Genomic DNA, 23859 nt, shown 5'->3' with positions numbered 1-23859 from the left:
GTTATTTCGAACAAACGCCCATTAAAATAATTGTTATATTATCTATTCGTTAGTGAATTAATTAAACAATAAACTTGTGTACCCATTTTAAGTTATTAGATAATAAAAAAACTTTATTGACACGTATATGCAATTGAATTTTGTGAGCCGATTTTGCCTCTACATGGGTGCTAGAAAGGATAATATGGGGATCGAACATTTTTCTATGGAAGCTGTTGCCACAGAGGTTCTACCCCTTTATTCAGCTGATTTTGTTTTTGTCTACACTCTTTTTATCTTTTTCTTTACAAATACCTATAGAGGAAGTGACTACAGTTTTCAGGTAGTTTCACTCAACTTCACAAAGCTCTATTTTGTAAAATTATGATTATTTAATTAAGACCTCTCTTTTCATAAGAGTTATTACACTACATATCCGCTAGTTATTTTATAATTTTGTTTTATTTTCGTCGTGAAATGTAACTTTTCCTCGTTAGAAGTTATTTATGACGCACTGACACCGACACGGGCACTGATATGTTTCTGTATTTTTTAACCATTCAGTTGACAGCAGACAAACTTGCTATCAGAATGTTTTTAAATGATATGTCACAAAAATTGTTATGTTGGAAGCGCTATTTTATTAGAATTTGATTGATTTTACTGAAATTAACTACGAGTATATCACCAAATCGCACAAAATAGCAACTAATAAGAAATTACAGAGGAATTTAATCTACTTACTCGCGATGTTCAACAATCGCGAACCTATTAAAAACACAATAAAACAACTTACGGCGCTTTTACTTCAAAGGGTTAGGCGTTGAAAGTGTCGCTGCGCGCAGACAACGATCTCAGATGATCGCCGCGATGCGCGTGCGCCGCGTCAACCTCATCATAACCATTAAACAAGCGCTTGTCGCCAACGATTATGGCTTGACTACCTTTACTACTTGCTACTTTGAGTCAGGTTGTTTACCTTTCCCAAAGTACCTGTTAGGTACTTACTATTTAATCTGTTTGTTGTTATTGTTGTCTTGTTTTGTGTGTATAGTTATTAATAAATGTTCCAATAATAACGTCAAGTCTTAAGGTAGAGTTCTTCGTATAATCTGTATTCATCATTTCAATTTCTGCCCGGCCGGGAATCGAACCCGGGACCTCTTGGCATAGTAGTCCGTTCTGAACCACCACACCAAATGGACGACATCTACATTCAAGATTACATGAATGATCTAAATATTTCAATAGTCTTGCTATTTTCAATGGAATATTGGAGCATTTATGAACCACTAGTTAGTTTTGCAGGGCAATAGAATACCGCACTTAGCCTCATGATTGGGCCATTGTGCGCGATTTGTGGTTTTTCTTCCTACTCAAACCACCCCAGACCCCCCCAGAAGGCAAGCAAAAAGTAAAGCCTAAAGTTTGGTTGACTTTGTCGTCTTTGTCAACCCTTAAAACATTATTTTAAGACAAATTAGGTTACTACTTTAGCAAGAAAATGTTGCATCTATAATGTCGTTTTCACATCCATGCTCGTCCATATTAATGCTGCTATTACCGCTAACCACCACCGCAGAACAAATTGAAATGTAGTCGTAGCTCTACATTTCTTACCATAATGTATTTCAACTTGCGGTCTGTTGCAGAATAATGACTATATCGAACAAAAACATGCTACTGGTTGATCTAAAGTGTAACAGCTTGTGTTTTAATCCTCCTACTAGATAAATGCATAGAAAATTGCTCAAGTGTCTAAAGCTGCCTGTAGAATCTATACCTACTATCTTCTATACTAATATTATAAATCCGAAAGTAACTCTGTCTGTCTGTCTGTCTGTCTGTTTTGCTTTCACGCCTAAACCACTGAACCGATTTTGATGAAATTTGGCATAGAAATAGTTGGAGTCCCGGGAAAGGACATAGGATAGTTTTTAGTGGTTTTTGAAACAGGGACGCGCGCAATAATGTTTTTCTGTGACAGACAAAATTCCACGCGGGCGAAGCCGCGGGCGGAAAGCTAGTCTCTTATAAAGGATTTCGCTGAATAAATTTCTGTAAAATATATTGGATAGGCTCTACCTTAGCAGTTAAACCTTCAAAGAGTTATCTCACGCGTTTAAATATTGCTGAGCTTTAAGCTCAGGTCAAAGCTCTCGCAGGTGTGATATCTCGAAGTACCCTCGTTGACCCGGGGTCAACGTTGTCCAATTTGCTTGTGGAAGGCTCTGTAGCCATCGTCTTGTTACTACCATAATAATAGTTAGATACTACATACTCGTAAGTATTAATGTGCTTTGTTCTTCAATAATTATTAGAGAAACTCGTAGGTACTTACAGGTACTTACTTAGTACTTTACTTTCTTAATGTAGATTCTTCGGAAGTATTTGACTGGACAAAACTTGACACCATTTAGTCACATTTTAAACATTGTTAAATCGTGTTGACGATGTTGACGGCTTATGCATGCGAGTGTCTCGGTTTTAAAATGCATTAAATATAAACCGTTTCATGCCTGTATTTAATGTTGTTCACTCTACCGTGTGTTCATTAAATTTGAACCGTTTAAATTACAAATACTTTCTCCGCACCGTTATTCTGAAAATACTTGAGCTGAGACTCCGACAACAAACACGCAGAGCATTAAGATCTAAAATTAAACGATTACGCGAGCGATGCTAGTAAACATAGCGAATGTTCAGCCGCAAGTGGTAGAGCAGAGAGCATTGTATCGGCATCGATTTGTATTGGCACGCCGGTAATTGAATGAAATAGTTTTGATTTGTCACCGACCCAAGGCTGAGGGCGTGGGCGCAGGACCAGCGGACATTGCTTTTATTAATGTTCAAATTTTAAAAAAAATCACTGAAAAATAATTCATAGATTCCGAGGGTTAATAGAATACTAGAAGAGAATCCAAAGAGACAAACAAGATCAAAAATACAGTACCAGTAATTATTTATTTATTTATTTATTTATTAGGTACACCAACAAAGTCACATACATAATACAGTTCATACATTTTAACATGGTTTAACACATGATACGTATATGACCTCAATTTATGGTAATTTATACTTTATTCCTACTTGACAAGCAATAAGCATCCGTAGGAGAACCAGAGTGACTGACATAGCCCGCAGAATCGCTAAAATCAAGTGGCAGTAAGTTCTTGAGTGGCGACCACGAGCCGGAAGACGTAGCCTGGGCAGGCCTCCCACTAGGTAGACCGACGATCTGGTGAAGGTTGCGGGAGGTGCCTGGATGCGAGCGGCGCAGGATCAGTCTTCGTGGAAATCCTTGGGGGAGGCCTTTGTCCAGCAGTGGACGTCTTTCGGCTGAAACGAACGAAGCATCCGTAAGAAGCTAACATTCTGCACAGTATCTAATGAAGTGCTCGCCACTGAAACGACCGAACTCATCTGAAACGGCTCGATTGGACAGAATTCTCAACGAAGAAATCGGATTCAAGCCTATTTTATTTTACGTAGCTATTTATTATTTTTCCAAGTAGCGATTAGTTGTGCATCGCGCTCACCTCCCTCAGGTTAATCGTAACCCGAGGCTCGGGCGTTCACTCCGGCTAATTATACCCGCGCCTGCGCCAAATAGAAGTGGGTCAATCGTCCCGATACGCCGATACCCATCGACTGCCGAAATGGACGCGCGCGCACCTCACTGACACACCACTTTAAAGGACTTTGAACTCTATTCAAAAGATGCTAACATCTTCTTCAACCAAAACAAGACTGTAGAGACTACACAATAAAACCTAAACACTGTCTTGAAGCTACTAAAGTCGTCTTTCAATCGTCACAGTCATTATAGAGACGAGCCTCCTAAATCAACTATTGTCACCTCGCCCCATTGAGTCCAATTCGATGACTAATGATAATGATGAACGAATGAAAATAAAAGTGATTTCGTTAATTGGTGTAAGTGCCAATTTATTTGATTGGTTTATTACAAAGCTAATGAGAACAACGCCTCTACACATAACTAAGTGGATAGTATGAATGGTACAAGACTTGTACCATTCAGTATCGCCAACCCCGAAAAGAAATGTTTATACCTATCTGACGTTATGTTAGTAAAAGACACGTCCAGTTAATTTATTACTGAACAAATTACTTACAGTAGTTAGAAGAATTAATCCAAAATTAATATATTTACTGCTTTGCTGCATCTGAAAATTGCCGGCCGGAATTCAAATCATCTAACCAAGGAAGTGTTTTAGGGACACGATATTTTCCTTGTCCATTGATGTTGTTGTCACTCGTCAACCCTGCGCCTGGTGGCACGCCAAGCTGCGCCCGCGCGTGTGACGCCCCTATTTGGCTCTTCCCTTCAGACTTGGCGAATGTCGCAAAGGCCAAGATCGCAACCTTGAGGCTGGACTGAACAAAGGAATCGGGACAGGGAACACTCGGTGCAAGGTCAAAAAATGATTTTGGTACTAGACTGATTTTTCACTTCTTGATTCTATGAGCTTCACAGAGACACAACTCTCATCCGCAGGGGTGTTATTTCAGATTACCCGATTTTATCTACCTCTATTGTCAAAAACTTTTTTGTTGCGTCAACACTTTTCCCAGACAACTGAGTGACCATAAGCGTATCTCCACGCTTTTTTAATGTACGCGTCGCGAAACTGCTACCTATCGTTTCCACTGCCCGTCTGTAATTAACATTCACTTTAATTAGCCATTGAATTAATAAATTCTTTACAAAAGATACTATCATAACTGAAGTAAAATACTTCGTAAGCAATTATTTAAATCAATCATAAATGTAGAGCATGCAAACAAGTGGTTAACATGATTTATAGCATCAAATTACAGTAAAAATTAGACTATTATATGAAAATGGAAACCTCACATCGCCTTATCTCGATAAACAACTGCATGTTTAATTTACCTCACATATAAGGTAGATGTTTTCGGTACAGTACATTTCCCCTCAGTCTTAACTCGTGTTAAGTAAAGTATATAAAATCATTTCATCGCAATCACCACGTAACTATTTCCAAAGCACTTGCGATCTAAATCGCCGCGTGCGCACCGCAGCCGCGACTGTATCCCCGGTTTCACATTTTTGTAACAGTAAAAAGCCAGTGTCCATTTCTCTTTTTGCCGTTTGCTCTCGATGTTGTTATCCCGCTTTTTATCTTCCTCGGCGGAGGTGACTAACTTATCCAATTATACTCAATAAGGTTATCCCTTTCCTATTTTCTAAGATTGCCTTTCACTCATAATGTAGCCAACATTTCAAAACAGCGAAATGTTTGCAAACAAAATATGAAGTCAATATACTCTAGGCTACCTATACATTCCTAAGTACCTACTTGAGATTCGGATGTAATACGTACACTTAGGTAGGTATACACATTAGATTTAGCTTAATGCATATTAAAATATCCTACTTACCTAAGTATTACGTACTTATAACACCAATTTGTAGCTATCTGACTATTGACGTTTTCAATAGTCAGATACAAGTTGGTGTTTGTGCTATCATTAACATGTCACGAATCAGCATGCATTAGGACTGACTGACGGACGGACGACCAGCTGACACGCGGGTATGCGCATGCGCTCCAGATCCGCCGCTCCTATTTCCTTTCCGCGTTTTTGCAGCGCCGATGATCGCAATCATCGCATTGTTGCAAAAACTGCGGCGCGCGCGTGCTAACCACTCTCACACAGGGTTACCACCACCACTGTAAAGCTGGCAAATATGATACATCTTTGTAGTCATAATTACTTCTCATGCGTGTGGTGAGAAATTAATTATTTGTTTGCCATCGATTTATATTTTCATTTGTCTTCTTGTACTCGTACTTATAACAAGTCGCAATAATACACATACAACTAAATCTATTTTGATTAGTGACTTACGAATCAAGTATCTGACAGCTTTTACGTCAAAGGCAACCTTAGCTATCATCGCATCTGCCCGCGCGCATATCTCGGCACGCGCCGTTAGCCGCTAGATCGCTTCTTGCGAACCCGCGCGTGATGCCGCGCTCGAGCGCGATCGACCGATACACTTGTTATCGGCCATTCTGTGCCGGCAACGACGTCTGCGCATCAGTAGGATTGACACAGTGAGTAGCTGACAGACAGACAAAACAGCATTATTCATAATCGCTCTATAAATCACTTTTTTGCCAGCGTAGTTTCACCTCTATTAATACCTGTCTTTTGATAATGATTTTTATGTTCTAAAATCGTCCTACCTATCGTCAAAATGGTTGGAAAAGTATACCTGCGCCGGTAAATGACCGCTAAAAACAAAATTACAAAAAGCTGCTGCTACAAAGTAAGATAATAGTGTAAATTTCAAAAAGCATCTTTGTTTAAAGCCAGATGTCACATATCATCTTGTTTTAAACAAATTAACGGACTTTTATAAATGTGGGCGTCCAAAAATATCGTCTGCGTCTGTTGTGCGACATTTCCTCTTTTTGCGCGCGCGCATGTTCCCGGAACGCGCCGACCATTGATCCCTCTGATGACTCTATCGATTCCTCGACGACTTCTTCGCGATACGATTTACGCCGAAACTAAAGGAAAACAAGGTTTTTATTACTGGTTGCAACAGCACTGTAATAAGGCTCAAAGTCTTGCTTGTTTTATGACTCTCCGTACCGTGTTCACCCACTTTCATTTGTTTCAATCACTTTGTTCACAAACAGGTATAATTCTAAAATAATGAGGACTTCCAACATGCTCTATCATGGTATGATTTATTTATAATGTGGGGCCATTTGGCGTTCCAAACACATTTCCCATTAAATTTTATTTATAACAGACAACTTCCCAGATGTAGATGACGGATGTGGTCCGTTCGTTTGGCGAATGCTAAAAAGTTGAATGGACAGAAGTCATGCAAAGCTCTACAAGAACACCGGATGAAAATAGCCAGAGCGAATTGAATGAAAAATACACTAAATAACTAAGACGCATGATAATGTATGAAATGAAAGCACTCAGGGTGCATCAGAGTAAGAAGAAAATATGTAACAAAAAGCTAATGCACCCGGATCAGAGATTAATTGTTGTAAGTCAAAGCTCGATTTGTAGCGCGTCCAACGATCGCGTCTGCCTGACTTCTCGCCAGTCGTTTGGACACACAATGCTTTGATGCGCACGCGACGCAAGCTTTTAACTCACAACTTGTAGATCGGACTGAAATCGATATCCTAGGTACTTTCAATAGGTGTTTAAAGACCTGGTTAAGGTCTAAACTTTGATGTTCTTATTTGAAGTTCTAGAGTCTAGAACAGTCTAGAATCTAGACTGATTCAAAGTTAAAATTATTAATCCACATTTGCACATAATTTATTATTGCCTATTACGTAATTAAGCGCACTTATGTAGTCTTATGTCTTCTTTGTTATGAAGATAGTCACCGAGAGAATATAATAAATCTGTAAACTAGACGGAAAAGTTCAGGAGGAGCGAATCACGTTGTATGGCGTGCGCGCGCGCGCGTATTTTAGCCGCGGTCGATGCCGCGCGGTGACCTGCCAAAAATCTGGCCCAGTGATCTTCTCGCCCGCCTATAAATATTACTACAATGCCGGTCGGTTACACTGTCACGCTATAACTATAACTCTATACTATAAATTGTATATGAGAAGTTAGTAGGTACAGTAGCTTAATGAACTGGCTAGTTAAAAGGCAGTAAAATCAATTTAGATTGTAGAAATATCTTCTTTAACCATCATTTAGGCTACTGGGTAAAACTCAAAGGTCATACGAAGTGTATAATAGGAAAATGGCAACAATCCACACTCAAGATAGTAAGTAAATAACGAGCGCGTGCTCCTCCTGCACATGTCCAAACATTTCACGGCAGCAGCACGTGCCGCCATCTTGGCAGCACTGACGGATCGCCGTCATGACAGCAGATGCTCTGGAGATGATTCACTTACCTATTAGTTTACTGCGTCGAAGATTAACAAGCGAAGACTGATGTCATGTCACAGAACTCTCCAAACAACACCATGATACTATACCTACTTACCGTGATCTGTATTGAAAATGTAGCTCAAATCAGCAAATCTGCAGCCAAAGTATTGCTTTAACCCGCATCAATTTTTCACTATTTTCAACTCACCTAATTAAATTGCCCTTTTAAGTCTCAATTAGATTCGTAAGGATTTAAAGAAATAGGCCCTCAGTCTAGATGCACGTCAATCCTATTACCAACCTGCCACAAAAATATTCTAGAGCTTGTACCTAGTAACCTCAACTTTCCTCCAACAAACCATAACCCTTTATCGCTCATGTGGCACATTAACATGTAGTAGGTACTAACCTACGCTACTGGGAACCCATTAGCCACAACCAGTACCTTAGGAAGTGCTCAATCCATAAGGCTTTTCACTTCAACCGCGCCGTTAAAAGTTTCTTCACATCACATTAGAAACTGGACGCTACTTTGTACAAGTGCAACGAGTTTAAAATGGGACTCCTTTGAATGCAATAAGACCACAGCGGACGGGATTACTCATCCGGGTTTCTGTCTTTATGTCCAAATGCAGCTTGCATTCCATTCAATAAAACTTCATGTTACAAAACCTACGACGTTGAACATTAATAGCATTAACTGCAAATAATAATACACGGTCCATCGTTTGTTAGCAGTGCGTTGATGACATGCTAAATATTTGTCGAACTAATGCTTCCTTAGGATGACAAAGCTGTTTAACGAAGAACGTAATTAATATACAGTGATGCTCAAAGACATGTTCATAAATGGTGTTTTCTATTTAAGCAATACTCATCAGATTAAGTGGAAAGGTAGAGAAGCAAAATAAACAACTGGGTGGCAACATCTGAGATCAGAACACAATCCTGATGTCAGATTTTGTTTGGATATGTAGAGAATATTCATAACACTTACCTATTTGATCACAAAAAACAGATAGACTTAGATTGTATTATTTCATTTTTGTCACCATGCAAGAACCTAACAGCAAGCAAAGGACACAGTTCCAGCTAAGAGTGTTTCCGGGCTGGCGCGCGCCCAGCGCCCGGCGCGCTCACGCTGCATCCGCTAAATAGCCGCGATGACACCAGCATGGCGCTTGATCTTGAACTGCATTTAGGATCTGTACCCTTGCTATTAGTGTATGATTCTAATCCGCTGAATATCTATTGTTAGAACAGTCGATATACAGCAGTGGACAGTTCATAGGTGCAACTAAAGTAACAGGAAAAAATTATAACCTCAAAATCAAATCTGTGCTTTTGAAAAGGTCATTATTATTTTTCGTTTCGTAACTAATAAAATCTTACAATAACGAACCTATAAAAATCAATGAAAGGCTATCATCATACGACGAATTGATTACACAAGCGCGTCGACAAATTGGCGTCAAATTATAATGTAGACGCAACCACTCGTACGCAACTTCAGCAATATCAATGGGCTCGTTCATCACACTTACATTGATGGAAAAAATAGGTCGTCCCTAATGCGCCAGACACACCCAATTTTTAAATTGATTCGACGAGTTCAAAGCAGAAACTTGTAATCTAAACCCTGAAATCGTTCAGTTATTTTCTATTGCCATCGACATTTTATAACCAACCAAATGAAACCAGTTTTCTCTAATTCTCTAAACTTTTATAACATCAGAAACACGCGTACGGCTGCGATTTACGAGATTCTCATAAAGTTATATTTATACTTGAACATCTTTCATTGACCAGAAAGTCCATTAACTGACCAGGAAGCTCCGTCAGCCATGAAACCAGACCGACGCGAGATTTATTCGCAAAAGTAATAAAAATCTACAACTAGCAGTACCGTAGTATATTTGTACTGGAAGGCCGATGAGATGCGGGCGTAGCCCTTGGAGAACAGATAACCCATTTGAGTGACGAATAAGAAAGCTTTTCAATCAAGTCCTTTGCACAAGAAAGCCAGATCGGCATTAGATTTTTGGTGCAGTTTAATGTGGTTCGTATTAAACTATTTATCTTCGATTGCGAAGGCACGAACTTTTTCTAAGAGGCGACTGATCTTTTCTATCTGTGACGTATCTATATTTATTGGATTTTCGGCGATTAAGTACCCTCCCACACGGAAAAATGGCGAACCTCAGCTGCGGTCTATTTGTTATTGCAGTGATATAACTTGTGTAACATTAAATTAGCTCGACACTGACCTTGACTGCAGTCTCGATATCTGCAAATGTTTACAAAAATAACTACAAATAATAAATAATAAACTCGTAGTGTGAGTTTTAGATCTCAGGAGATTTAGAAGCATGTTTATCTGTGGGGCTTATTTATTGCTTTATTGCGTCGACTCAAGAAAAATTGGATCTCGACCGGAATCGAATAGCAATATCGAGTATTGCCGGCCTCAATTCAAAACCGCATTACCACAGGCCTTCGTAGACTGGATAAACCTTACACTGTGGTTAGACACCGCTGGAGCTACAACAGATACATACATATCCTAGATAGACAATACCAAATCATAACGATGAATGTCTTATTTAGCTCCAAAATTGGCTCTCTAGGTACATTAAACTAAATAATAATATGACGATTCTTATTTAAATGTCCATTCAGATTCTCATTCTGTCAAAATATCAGAGAATAAATAATAAGCAAGAGGAGCCGCCGATCCTAAAGATCTCTATATTTTCAAGAAAGTAGCGCACTATAAAATGTAGTTTCTAATAATGATGCTCATAAAAAAGATAAAGCCGACATTTACCACACACTTGAAGAGTTTTTCAAGGGTTTTCCAATTATTTAAAAATAAAAGAGAGTGCCAGAGGAAGGGCGCGCTCCGACAAGGTCTTTTCCACTACGATAGTTGCTCGAAATAGACGCGTGAAACTCGATGATTTCTTAACGTTCGCATGCTGATGTCATGATGGGACAATGTGCTGTATATTTTTGGGAACATGATGATCTATGTAAACAGTAACCAAACAATACTTTGGCTCGCGTAAGATTGACGATACTTTCATATGTTCAACCCCTTTTCTTAAATTTCCCAAGAGTGTTAAAGGTTCTTTAAGATTCGACGTTACAGGAATCATAGTTTAAGCTTCTAAGTCCAAACAACAATCAATTATTTGACAGTCTCTAATATTATTATAAAGAGGTAAAGTAGGATATTATAAGATTGTGAGTTCGTTTGTAAGAAGCATTCTCTAACCTTTTAGTTTCATGTTGTCCAGTTCCTGTGCTAACCGAGTTTTGCTTGTCCCGCAGGAGACAGTCCGCAGCAGCGGCGGCAAGGTCAGCAGCACCCGCAGCGTCGAGGAGTTCGATCTCGAGCAGTGCTGGGACGAGCGCGTCTTGAGGAAACTCGTGAGTGTCTTCATCATCATCACCATTATTGACATCATCCATCCACAGTTAAGATTAGCTGTCCCTTGTGCTATCCAGATTTGTTTGATCCCATTCAGCGGCAATTGTTTATTACAGTTTTCTTCTTTATCATTGACCCACTTCCTGATGGTCTGCCAACTGTTTACTTTTCGTATTTATTTGCCATCAACCTAAAATTTATACGGTCCAATATTTTATCATTCTGTCCATCTACGACGTCACATGACTAGCCAAATTGAAATTGATTTTTACTAAAGAACCAACCGCTCATCTGAGTCATTGAACTTTGATGTAATTGACCACTCATTGCTCTCACTTTCGTTATATGAAATTTAGTATGCTCATATGAGCTCACATGCTCCTATGCTTATTACGACATTGCATTCCAATATTGAACTAGTATCTACATACCGAATGTTAATCAAATAATATTTATTGACTTAGGTGCTTTACATAAATTACATACAACTAAGTATGTGATTAATAAAGGTATGGCTGTCAACAGGTTGAAGTATGACTAGAATTGCTCTGAAATACGTCAAATGGCCTAATCAAACAACATTACCAGCAATGATTATCAAGTTTGCTGTGAGAAAGCTTCATTGGGCTTCGCCGATGGACGTCCTCGGCTCATCCGGCTCACACTCGCAGCGCGTACGGCACCATCATGGTGAAATTAAGAGTGCTACGACCACAATGTATTTACGTATGGTAGTCTTAAACATGATGCTAGAAACTATTGTGGTGTAGTTTGTTCTAAAGGAAAACATATTTCATACGAACTTACGAACGATATTCACGATTTCATTTCACATAAGAATAAGAAAAACTTTATTTGACACAAAAAGAAAAAGTAAAAAACAGAACAAAGGGACTTAAAACTATACACGCATATTTTTGTGCCAAAAAGGCGCCCGCTCAGCATTAATCGAGCCACGCGTGCCCCGACGCTGGTGTACATGGGTATACTTAAGTAAGTGATATACCTTCTTAGTCTATTTGTTGTCACATAGAGGTATTATCAGCTTATTTATTAGAGGTATTTACAGGCTTATGCCTATTTTCACCATCAATCCCTAATTTTTAAGTGACCCCTATGGTAACACATAACAGGAATTTTGTTTTCATAGGGTTCACTTAAAAATTAGGGATTGATGGTGAAAATGGGCATTAGTCTATTTGTTGTCACATAGAGGTATTATCAGCTTATTTATTAGAGGTATTTACAGGTATTCAGGTACGTTTAAGATGTGATTGATTGTTGTCAATGTGATGCGCTAGTCGCAGCAACAAGCAAGCCCACTGCATGCGTTGCACGTTACGTGTGCGCGTGCGCGTGCGGCCGTGTCTAACGCGGTTACAGCGCCGCGCGTCATGCCGTTATGTTGCGACTTGCGTGTCCGTTCGCGACGCTTCGTAAGACAATGGGAAAGAAATCTGGGGAGCCTAGCGACCTATGTAGCATTTTGACGTAATACCATCTTCTGAAACACAACACTTGCATGCAACTTAACAAAGACCTTCTTAAGACCTTCAAAAGCGTATGTTAACTCTAAAACCTGGAAAATTATTAAATATCATTCTGTTCTTACCTGTATTTGCAAAAAAATCCGTTCGTGATCCAGCTAGACTTATAAATTGACACAAGACAAGCTGAAACTCGTTCTCAGCGTTTATCAATTAGCCAAGTGAGAAACCACAGGGCGCGCGGCGATTAGCCGTGTGGCTGACGCCGAGACACCTGCCGGAGGCTGCTACAAGTTGTCCAGCTGACGACCGGCGGCCCGAGTCTAAAGAGGCAGCGACCAACAACATAATAACCCCCATGTTGGTACCCGCTGAAAACCAGCTTCGTGACTTGACGACTTGTGTGTGTCATGTCACGATTTTCGCTGAGCGGGCGCCTTTTCAGCATGGCTCAGTAATATTTAACCTCTGTACATGTATGCATGCACATAAATGTTAATGCTGAATAAAGGTATTCTATTCTATTCTATTCTAATTGTACTACACAAATACTCGTACTTATGTCGAAAGCGGTGGCGGTACCTGCAATCGACACGTATAATAACGAGAAAGCGAAAAATAAGATCGCTCACTGTTTGTCTGTTAAATATTGTGTCTCGAGTATCCCACAAAGAGACATGATAATAAACAAAATAACCATCAAATTGACCAACCTTACCTCGTTTCATCCAAATGACGTCCACTGCTGGACAAAGGCCTCCCCCAAGGTTTTCCACAATGAACGGTCCTGCGCTGCCCGCATCCAGGCTTTTCCCGCATCAACCTTACCTAGCTAGCCAATTTCATTGGTCAGAGTCTCGCTAACTTCTTATTGGAAGGCTTCAGCTCTTTCATCGTTTGATTGAATAATATCTAAAGTTTTCGGCCTTTATTTTCCCTTTTGAATAATTTCGCTGCCCGCCTGTGGACTGGGCCCGCACGTAATGGCGGGTAATCCGCCGGCGACAGCGTGGGAACTGCGCGCGCGCCGCCGGGACACCACTAGGGCTCTGCGGCTGCTGGCCGCTCTGCAAGATGGAGGACACATTTGGGAAAAATACATTATTCATTTCATTATTTATTTAATTACCTATGATTTGTAACATCCAATTGTGATTAATGATTTCATGTTTGACGGTAGACAATATGACATGTTGGTTGGAGAGAATCTCTGTTCATATGTGACGTTAATTGTTAATTTAATTAGGCTCATGTTCTTAAAAGTCAATGAAATAATCATTATAGAAACTATGAAGTCCTAATTCGTATGCTGTGCAATTTGGGTCAGATTACCATTAGTAGATAATTCACAATAATGACTATCAATTTGAATGGATACTGGAGCAGGTCAGATGACAATTAATGAAAAGTGATTTAGGGCAGTTCACTTCCGCGTGTCCACTTCCGGCACTGCCGCAATGCTTGTACGCACGGGCAAACACGATCGCAACTGAATTGGGACTTTAGCATCATAGACGCAAAGCGGATTATCTAGTAGAAAGCGGTTACAATGACAAACAATGTGAATGTGAGGAGAGGCTGCGCCAAAACGTGGTCACTCCGCGCGCCGCGCGCACGCACGGCTCAATCCGAAATATCCGAGTTAAATTAATCGCCAGTCATTTCTCGTTACGTGTGATATATTGACCACTCCAATACTTGTTAGTTATTGCGTTATTAGCGCTCCAAAGCTTTCTTTATCGACGTGGTGAATTTCACTAACACTTGAGACGGGATAGTATTGTACAATGTTGAATCAATATCGGGGGATAAAAGCTAACGTGATGGTGATTGTTTTTAAATAATCAAACACATTTGAATCAATTGATTCTCATTTTATTTTTAAAATAATTAAAGTTAACATTATATCGGTGCTAATTCGCGTTTCAGTTGGACGAGTGCACCGACTACGAGCAGCGTCGTCGAATACGCGCGCGCATCCGCAACCTCATGGCTGAACAAGAAGGTGAGTCTCCGCCCATAAAGATGCCGAATGATCTCTATCGCACCGACATCAGTCACCGATGTCAAAATCAAAAAATCAAAATGATTTTTTTTTTCAATTTAGACCACTAGTGGCACTTATGAATGTAATGTCTCGTCGTGTTAAACGAATGCACTTTCTAACAAAACCCGAACGTCCGCAGCGTGCGCGAGCGCCGTGACGGAGGCGCTGGCGGCGGCCGGCGAGCCCGCGGACGGCGACGCGCGCGGTGAGTCCCTCCTCCTCCCGCTGCTGCAGGGGCTGCTGGGCGGCGGCGGCTCGCGCCTGCTGGCCGGGCTGGGCGCGGCCGGCGCCGACGTGGTCGCCGACGTGCGCCGCTCGCTCGCCCGCCTGCGCGCCGCGCTCGCGCCGCCCGCCGACCACCCGCAGGCGCGCGCGCTGCTGGCGCTGGCCGACCGTCTCGAGGACGCGCTGCAGGCCGCCGACCGCCTGGACGGCTGCCGCCGCCGCCCGCGCCGCCGCAGCCGCGCCGCAAGACACACCGTCGGCGTCACGCACGAGGAGCTCGCGCAGGCGCGCCGCCTCGTGGACCGCGACGCGCTCGCGCTGGGGGCACCCGAGCTCGAGCCCGAGCCCTCCAGCGGCGCCTCGGAGGCCTCGAGCCAGCCGCGCACGCCCGAGCGCAAGCCGAGCGTCGACGAGGACGTCAGCTTCCACGACGCGGTCGCCTCGCGGCAGAAGCCGGCGCCGATCCAGCACTCGGCGAGCTTCGTCGACCCCCCGCGGGTCAGCAGGGACGCGCGGGTCGTGGAGCGCCGGGCGCCGGCCCCGCGCAAGCCGGACTTCTTTAGGCACTCGATCGCGGACGGAGGCCAAACTCAACCGGTTCAGCGACCGCAGCAACCGCTCCCGCAACCGCCGCAGCCACCGCAGCAATCGCAGCCTCTGCAACAACCGCAACCTCTGCAACAACCGCAACCTCTGCAACAACCGCAACCTTTGCAACAACCGCAGCTCCCCTTCCAGCCGGCGTTGCGTCGCGCGTCCGATGCCAAAAGTGGCATAGCCGCCATCGCCACTAAATTTGACGCGCAGGCGCGCGAGGCCGCCCCGGTATATCCGCGACGGGCCCCGGAGCGTCGAAGGTCACCTCCTCCGGTGGCCGCGCCGACCGTCACCCAGAAACCGGTGGTCCGGGACGAGCCCAGGGTGCGCGCGCCCCTGTACAAGCCCCTCCCCCCGACTTACAATTTTGCAGCACCTCCGTCCCCGGCCGAGGAGATCTCGAAACCTCTCAACAGATTCAGCAACAACAAGCGGAGTCGCATGAAGCGCGCGAACACGATCGACATCGGCCGCCCGCTCGCCGGCTACAAGCTGGACAGCGACACCGACGACGACGCGCGCGGCCCCGCGGTGCCCAAGTTTCAACCTCAAACGGAGAACGATAGGAAATTCGTCGCGTTCATGCGTAAAAACGAGGAGAATCAGGTGACCGTCAACGGCCAATCGAACTGGAGCAGTCGATTCGGGAACATCAAGCACGCGTTCGAAAGCCGCGAGCGGGACACCCACAGTCGATCGTCGAGCTCGTCGTCGGCGCGGCGCTTCTGGCGGGCGGCGGACGAGTCGCCCTCGCCCTCCGCGCCGCGCCCGCGCCGCTTCCTCGCCGACGTCACCAACAACAACGTCGTCAAGCCGCCGTGGACGGCCGAGCGCCGGGAGCCGCGCGCGCCGCTCCCGCCGCCCGTGCCGCAGTCCCCCACGAGGCCCGTCGTCGTCAAACCCTTCGTCGCGAAACCGATCCCGGTCAACCAGTTCTCGCACGCCCCGATGTCGGCGTTCAAACCGCCCGCCAAAATCACGTCGCCCACGAGCGCCCCGGCCCACGTGTGGAGTCCGCCCTCGGTGCTGAACAGCGCGGCGTCCTCGACCACGGAGCCGCCTCCCCCCGCCTACAACGGCACGGGCCACCCGACGGTCGCCAGCCCGCCCGTCCAGAGCGTGCCCTGGGCCGTGCCCGAAAACGACCGGCCCAGGAGAGTCGTCAATAACGTTTTCAATAAATATGAATCCCCGCCGCCGCCGCCGATGGCCCCGCCCGCTTACAGCGAGAGACCGTACATACCCAACCTCCCCACGCCGCCGACTCACGCGCCCCCGCAGGTCCAAAGCTACCCCGTAAAGACCATTCCGAGCCAGAACCACCTCGCCGCCCCGGAGCTCGTGAGGAAAGTGGACGACGCCAAACCCTACGCCGGGTCCGCTCCGTTCGTGCCCAAAGTCGACGCGCAAAAACTGCAGATCGAGTTTTACGAGAGACAAATTCGGGAGCGAGCTCGCCACGAGCCGACGACCAACGGCCACGCGGAGCCCGGCGAGCGCAAGCCCGCGCCGCCCGCCTACACCGTCACCGACTACACGCCCGCCGACGTGTCCACCTTCGTGCCGCTGCAGCAGACGCCCGACATCGAGAAGGCGCGCGCGCACAAGGTCGACTACCTGCCCGACGTCGTCATGAACGAGCAAGACCGCGGCGGCCTCGCGCGCTCGCCCGGCGCCCCGCCCGCCCACCGCGCGCGGGCCGGCCCGGCCCAGAACGGGCACGCGGGCCCGCACGACGACGGGCCCACCACGGAGCACGGCAGCGTGGAGACGCGCGTCATGCGCGGGCCCGTGCGCGGCGCCGCCACCATCACGGCCGGCGTGCGCACGCGCCACGACGACGCGCGCCGCGACAGCCTCAAGGGCGCGCTCGACAGAGTCTCCTTTCCGAAACGCGACGCGGCCCACGTAGAGCGGAAAAAGCGCGAGGCCGCCAGGAGTCAGGTACGGGTCCCTGTACAGACCGGCCCCTCCCCCCAGCACGCGCCCCCAAAGCCCCGCCCGCCCCCCGTCGAGCCCGAGAGCTTCCTGTCCCCGGCGGGCCCGCGCAGCCCGCTCGCCGCGTCCCGCGAGTCCGTGCTGTCCGGCGGCTCCGGCGCCTCCAGCCCGCTCAGCCGCTCCGGCTCGTGGAGCCAGCTGGCCGAGCGCTCGCCGGCCGCGTCGCCGCGCAGGGTGGTCGCGCGCGCCAAGTCCATGCACCTGCTGGCCGTGCCGAAGCTGTTCGAGGGCGGCATCGCGCGCGACGAGCTCACGGAGAAGAAGAGGACCGTGGAGGCGTACTTCGGCGGGCAGGCGGCCCGGGCGCCGGCGCAGCGCCGCGGCCGGCCGGCGCCGCAGGCCTACTCGCTGGGCCGCAGCCGCACGATGCCGACGGTGGCGGAGCTGCAGTTCCTCGACGAGAGCAACGCCGACGACGCGTTCGAGGACCTGGTGTCGGCGCTCGCGTAGCGCCCGCGCACATTCCACTGGTTAGGACGGAGACGAGCGAGACGCGCGTGAGTCGTGTGTGTGTGGGCTGCCTGTGCTTGTGTCGCGCCCAGCCGTCGCATGCCCCGTCCCCCGCGTCGCGCCTCCCCCGTGTCGTTGTACATATGTGTTACATCCGTATTCATTTCACCGATTCCTATAACAGTGTTATTTTGACTAATAGCTTATAAGTATCATCTGTATGTCTTGCTACTCGTTTTCCTAGTGTTCAGAGTTTAGTGTTAGCGCCGATCTCGTCGCGACTGAGAAATTTATGATTTTTTCTGTTTCCAGAGGAAGAAGAAGTAACCACTGTGACATCGAGCGTGAGGAGGGACTCGTCTGAAAAAACTGTTAGCAGTAGTACCACTACTAAGTCTTCGAAAGGTAAAATTTCGCATTTAAGAATAGTTATTATCTGTAACGTTGACTCCGTGATATTAATGGTGATGATGTTTCAGTGATCGAGAGCATGAGCCGGCCGGCACCGAAGCCCGTGTCGCCGTTCGCCAAGTTCCGTCAGCTTGAGAAGCAAAATTCCACCAACAGTCCCAAGTAAGTTTAGTTCCGACCGACCGCGACCCCGAGAAATTATTGGTTTACGAATAAACATCAAAATACACTAAAATCAAAACTAAAGAATATAATATGTACTTAGTAAATACGAAGACAAATTATTACGAGTTAGTGCCAATATAATAAACAAATATTTATTATTCCATCTTTCTGCTTCATATTTAGTATAATACATATATTTATTTATTTTGGCAGCGATATCTCTGGATACGAATAAGGGATAAAACAAGTAAATATTAAACATCAGTATAATCTTTATAACCAGTACAATAGTCGCTTCATTACAACGTCTTACTCATACGAGAATAAGTATATACCTGCAATGGATGCAAACATAACTAAAAACTCAACTACATACTCACACGTATATGCTTGTTCTATAAAGGCATCGTGTTCATTCCAATCGACTGCTCGGCTGAAACGTAGCAAACGACATGACATGACGCAGCACTCGTTACTTGTAAATAACCAGTGATTGACATCGCGTCCATAACTCGCACACGCGTCAGGCACTCGACATGACAGCGCACCTAATACTGACCAATCGCGCCGAGCGAGCCGCGGGACTAACGAGTACGAGCCGGCAGCGAGCGCCCGACTAACCTGAGCCCCCGGTTGTAGCTCGCCCAAGACTCCGCAGAGCCCGGGCTCTCCGTCGCAGCCGTACTTCAAGTTCACGGACCCCGCGCTGCAAGCCAGCGCCCTCACTATTAAAGAACGGTTGCTGCAGTGGTGTCGCGACAAGACCCGGGACTACGAGGTACACTTCACAACCGTCCTGCACACGCAACGCCCCACTACGTTTACTGCACCTGTGTACATAGACTCCGCACTTTCCAGTAGTATGTCGTCGATGTACACCGAATCTATAAATCACAATAATGTTGCAACGTTGAATAGATTTCCATTGAACAACACTTTCAAGCTTATTTGATCCTGAAATATGAACTTATTGGGGTGTTTCGAAACATTTCAATAACTGATGGGCATTTTTTTTATTAAATTGTTATTTGGCAATAACCATAACTGAGATCAATGATGTCATCAATGCAGCAATGTAGTATATTCTTCTGTACATAGTTACAAGAAAAATGTGCATCAGTGTAAGTGTACGGGCGCACGGATGTATCGGGTGTTAGCGCGTCGCCGGTGCTGCAGCATGAGGGCCGCGCGACATTAACACGGCTGACGTCACCACCACTAAGTTACACCGCTTCTCCTGACGCTTCATTTTGCCTACGCTATTTTCTGTATATATCCTATACGTAATACATAATATTATTTAACAATAATACAAAATATTACTTCTTCACATTATCATCACGTTACCAACTTATGTAATATCATAATTTTGTATGATAACATGAAATAAATATTTAAGTATGTGCTATAAATTACATGTTTATAATATTTACATTAAACAATAACGGCCACCTGAAGATGGAAGAGTGAATTTTGACATAAATAATTAACAATCAACCGGTTTTTTTTTATTAACTTTAGCATGTGTTGATTTTAGATATTTTACTCGAAGTGTGTGACTACATGAAATGAAATATAATGCATGAGTTTTCGTGATAATAACTGAAGTGTACTTTACAAAGAGAACTGTAAATAATGTCACAAACGTTAAGAAATTGAACACCCAACCACTAGATATTCGATTGTGTCACCTAGTTCCTTTAGAGACACGGTTGTAATGCACTAGACACCTGTAATTTCGCATTTATACAATGTAAATTAAACATGTTATGTTTGTTAATTAATAAGGTAGCAGTAGTTGTCTTTGTGATTGTATGTAAGATAAAACATAATGTAGATACTATTTCAATATTTGTAAAATATAATCTTAATCTCTTACGTTTTTGTGTTTTATGTAAATAGTAGCTTTAGATTTTTTACAAGATAACGTGAATAAAAAATAAATAATATTAAAACGCCTAAAGAAACAAAAATAGAAACAGAGATATCAGGTATAAATCAAGAATTCCCCCAAAAATGTGTAAAATATTAGAGTAACGTGTGAACATTGTCGTTGGGGCAGAATGTGAAGCTGGAGAACTTCTCGACGAGCTGGGCGGACGGGCTGGCGTTCTGCGCGCTGCTGCACCACTTCCTGCCCGACGCCTTCGACTACGCCGCGCTCACGCCCGACAAGCGCCGCCACAACTTCACGCTCGCCTTCAAAATTGCTGAGTGAGTACACGATAACTTCATAAGCATAGTGCACCTCGATCGCATGCTTCCCTTTTCCATCAACCGGAGTCGATGAGAGTTCACAAAAAAATTGTCCATGTAAAAGATTTGGTATTTGATTTAACGTAAGCGATCGCAAATCGTTTGGTTCCTAAGTTTGGAAAGAAATGAGAAGATAAATATCCTGACAACATTAATTATCAAACCCCCTAAAACAAACTAACAATCCCTATTTGTAACAGGCATGGGCCACGTGATACATCTAACTATGAGATACATTTTGTAGCCAGAGCGAGCGTGGACATTATAAGAATATCCTAGTACAGTCAGCGTCAAATAGTTCGTGATCGTGACACCCAAAACGGTCAAAAAGTTCGCAACACGTTTTTATTACATTTAAATAAGGTTGTGTTGTCAACTTTTTGGCCACTTTGGGTGTCACGAACTGTGTGACGCTAACTGTACCTCCTAACTATCCTAACATTTGTAAGCTAATGTAGTTCTCGTTCCAGTGAGAAGGCGGGCATCTACCCGCTGCTGGATGTGGACGACATGGTGGCCATGCGCAAACCGGACTGGAAGTGCGTGTTCACGTACGTGCAGGCCATCCACCGCCGCTTCAAGGACCACAACTGAAGCACCGTCCGACCACGCCGCGCTTCAACCCTCGATACCAGCTGATCGTTGTCTGGAAGTTTAACACGTTCACTGTTCAATCCTAAAGTGAACGGGCTAAACTCGAAACTGTTACTTTTGTTAACCTCTGGTAATCTGATAAGGCTATTTCTACCGATTGGTTTCACTAGTCAAAACTGTAGCTGAAGTTTACGTTATTTCTATAAGAAGAACTAAACCTGTGAAAAGTAACAGTTTCAGTATATTATTATTATCACCATATTCTGCTTCTGGTTGCTTTGTTTTAAGGACGATTGCAGTCCATATGCCAAATTGTTTGATCATTTAGAATAGTCGGCGTCAGAAGCCGAATATGGCGGCTGGTGTATTTCCGAAGTGCGGCATCGTCCCGCCAGCGCGGGCTGGATCGCAGTAGTTGAACGCTAAAGTCACAAAGTGTATCGTTATCGGGAGTGCGTCGCGGCGTCCAAAGAGCGTATGTTGTTGATATTGTTTGTTTGTTATTTGTCAGATGTTTATCGTCGCGTCCGCCCGACTCGTCGTTTCTCCAAGCGCAGTCTCGTATAAGTCCTCCTATTTATTGTATAATCTCAAGATGTATGTGATTTCTTTTATATTAGCTCGTAAGTTGACTAACCGTACCGATCGACTCAGGTCATAGTCTGTAGATTTTATACGCGTACTTTCGCTATTCATTTCTTCGGGATCGCTTTTTCTTATAATTCATAAGGAAGTCGTATCCGCACTCAGAGTACGCAAAGTACCGACGTTTATTACGAATCATTAACAATTTTCATATCCGCTACTGGACTACTATTACATTTGACAATAATAACAGCTTGAAATAATCGCCTACTGACTTTTATGAAATTGATATTATTATTACGTTAATTTATATCGATAATGAAATAAATATGATTAACAATGGATCCTGCGTTTCATTCCGCCTGCGGTCGCGTCCAGTGTCGCACCACGACCACCGAGAAGAGAAGAAGGAAGCACGCGGTCGACGTCGCCAGAAAGCAGACGTATCCCGCCGTCATGTCGCAACAGGTTCACTAGGGGTCCGGGAACAGCGGGTAGGGCAGCGCGACCATGAAGGGGTCGGCGACGTTGGTGGCGCGGTCGGCGGTGGCGGCGGCGGGAGGGGTGACGTCACGGGGCGCCACGAGCGTGGCGGCGGACGCGCGCGGGGAGTCGCCGAGCGCCACGCGCACGTGCAGCGTGGAGTCGCGCCAGGCGCGCCACGACAGCTGGTGCTCCTGGATCTTCAGCAGCATCCACGTCGTCAGCAGCCCGTTCAGGGCGCCTGCGGTGAAACAGACTAAACTGGAGTGATAAATACTTTTTCTTGAATATCTGAAATTCTGAAAAACCAGATCATAAGCATAGGCACTCAAAAAAAACATGCTAGCAGCCATATATGAGAGGCAAATTAGCTTTAAGCTTGAAAATATCCATCACTTTTAGGGCCTTGCCACACTGGCGGATTGCAAGCGTTGATCTGCTAATGATGAATATCATTCCACTTTACCCCTCCTTGAATCAGCTCGAGGCAAAATCGCCCATCTGTAACTTTTCTGATCAACTATCTATACAAATTAGTAAATTTCCTTTCCTTAATCCATATTTCAATCACAAAGCGATGAAAGCATCAAAACGTTCACAACAGGCTCCTAAACTGCACAATCAATTTGAAAAAAACAATTATAAAAAACTAAGCAACACTTTTGATATAATGGCAGCTGTGACAAGCAAATAAATAGTACAGTCAGCTTCAAATAGTTTTGTGACACTCAAAGTGACCAAAAAGTTAGCTAAAGCCTGGTCCGTGAGCACGTAGAATTTTGTCCAATGACCCCCCAAGCTACCCATCCTTATCGCTCGCGCGTAATTATATTGTTGTCGCGACTGTGCGACGGGCGTCTGCAGTGAGTGTGCGAGCGCGACGGCAACATAATTACCCGCAAGCGATAAGGATGGGTAGCTTGGGGTCATTGGACAAAATTCTACGTGCTCACGGACTAGGCTTTACACAACCTTCCAATTTTGACAAAGACCTGTTGCGAACTATTTGCCGCTGACTGCACAGGCTTAGATACCCGCATGCAGTGCCCTCACCAATGATGCCGATGAGCAGCGAGGAGAAGAGGTTGGCGGCGAGCGCGGCGCCGCCCCCGCGCCGCGCGCCCGCCTGGAGCACGGCGTCGCAGGCGTGCAGCGCGCGCGCCGTGCCCAGCACGCTGGCCGCGCCCAGCGCCGCGCCGCGCCACAAGTCCGCGGCCAGCGCGCGCCCG

At 45.1% G+C, this 23859-nt stretch overlaps 2 protein-coding genes across 2 annotated transcripts in view; both read left to right on the top strand.

Moving 5' to 3' along the window:
- LOC135075484 (mucin-2-like) overlaps positions 1-22491 on the top strand; it is a 65915-nt gene extending 43424 nt beyond the window's left edge. Inside the window, exons 14-21 of the mRNA XM_063969923.1 lie at positions 11233-11331; positions 14749-14824; positions 15006-15071; positions 18449-18541; positions 18616-18709; positions 19352-19490; positions 20775-20926; positions 21439-22491. Of these exons, the coding sequence (XP_063825993.1) occupies positions 11233-11331; positions 14749-14824; positions 15006-15071; positions 18449-18541; positions 18616-18709; positions 19352-19490; positions 20775-20926; positions 21439-21562 (843 nt within the window). The 3' untranslated portion in view covers positions 21563-22491. The remainder of the gene's footprint in view (positions 1-11232; positions 11332-14748; positions 14825-15005; positions 15072-18448; positions 18542-18615; positions 18710-19351; positions 19491-20774; positions 20927-21438) is intronic.
- LOC135075385 (uncharacterized) lies at positions 16130-18136 on the top strand. Its single transcript, XM_063969830.1, has one exon. It carries the CDS (start codon positions 16130-16132, stop codon positions 18134-18136), a length of 2007 nt encoding a protein of 668 aa, XP_063825900.1.
- Positions 22492-23859: the final 1368 nt, after the last annotated feature.

Source organism: Ostrinia nubilalis, chromosome 10 (genome assembly GCF_963855985.1).
Source record: "Ostrinia nubilalis chromosome 10, ilOstNubi1.1, whole genome shotgun sequence".
NCBI classification, from domain to species: Eukaryota; Metazoa; Arthropoda; class Insecta; order Lepidoptera; family Crambidae; genus Ostrinia; species Ostrinia nubilalis.
Note: the sequence above shows the minus strand (reverse complement) of the source record. Positions and strands in the feature narration are given on the sequence as shown.

Bases quoted from the DNA above. Each gene is read 5' to 3' on its own strand.
- LOC135075385 (XM_063969830.1), top strand. From the start codon at position 16,130: ATGAAGCGCGCGAACACGATCGACATCGGCCGCCCGCTCGCCGGCTAC.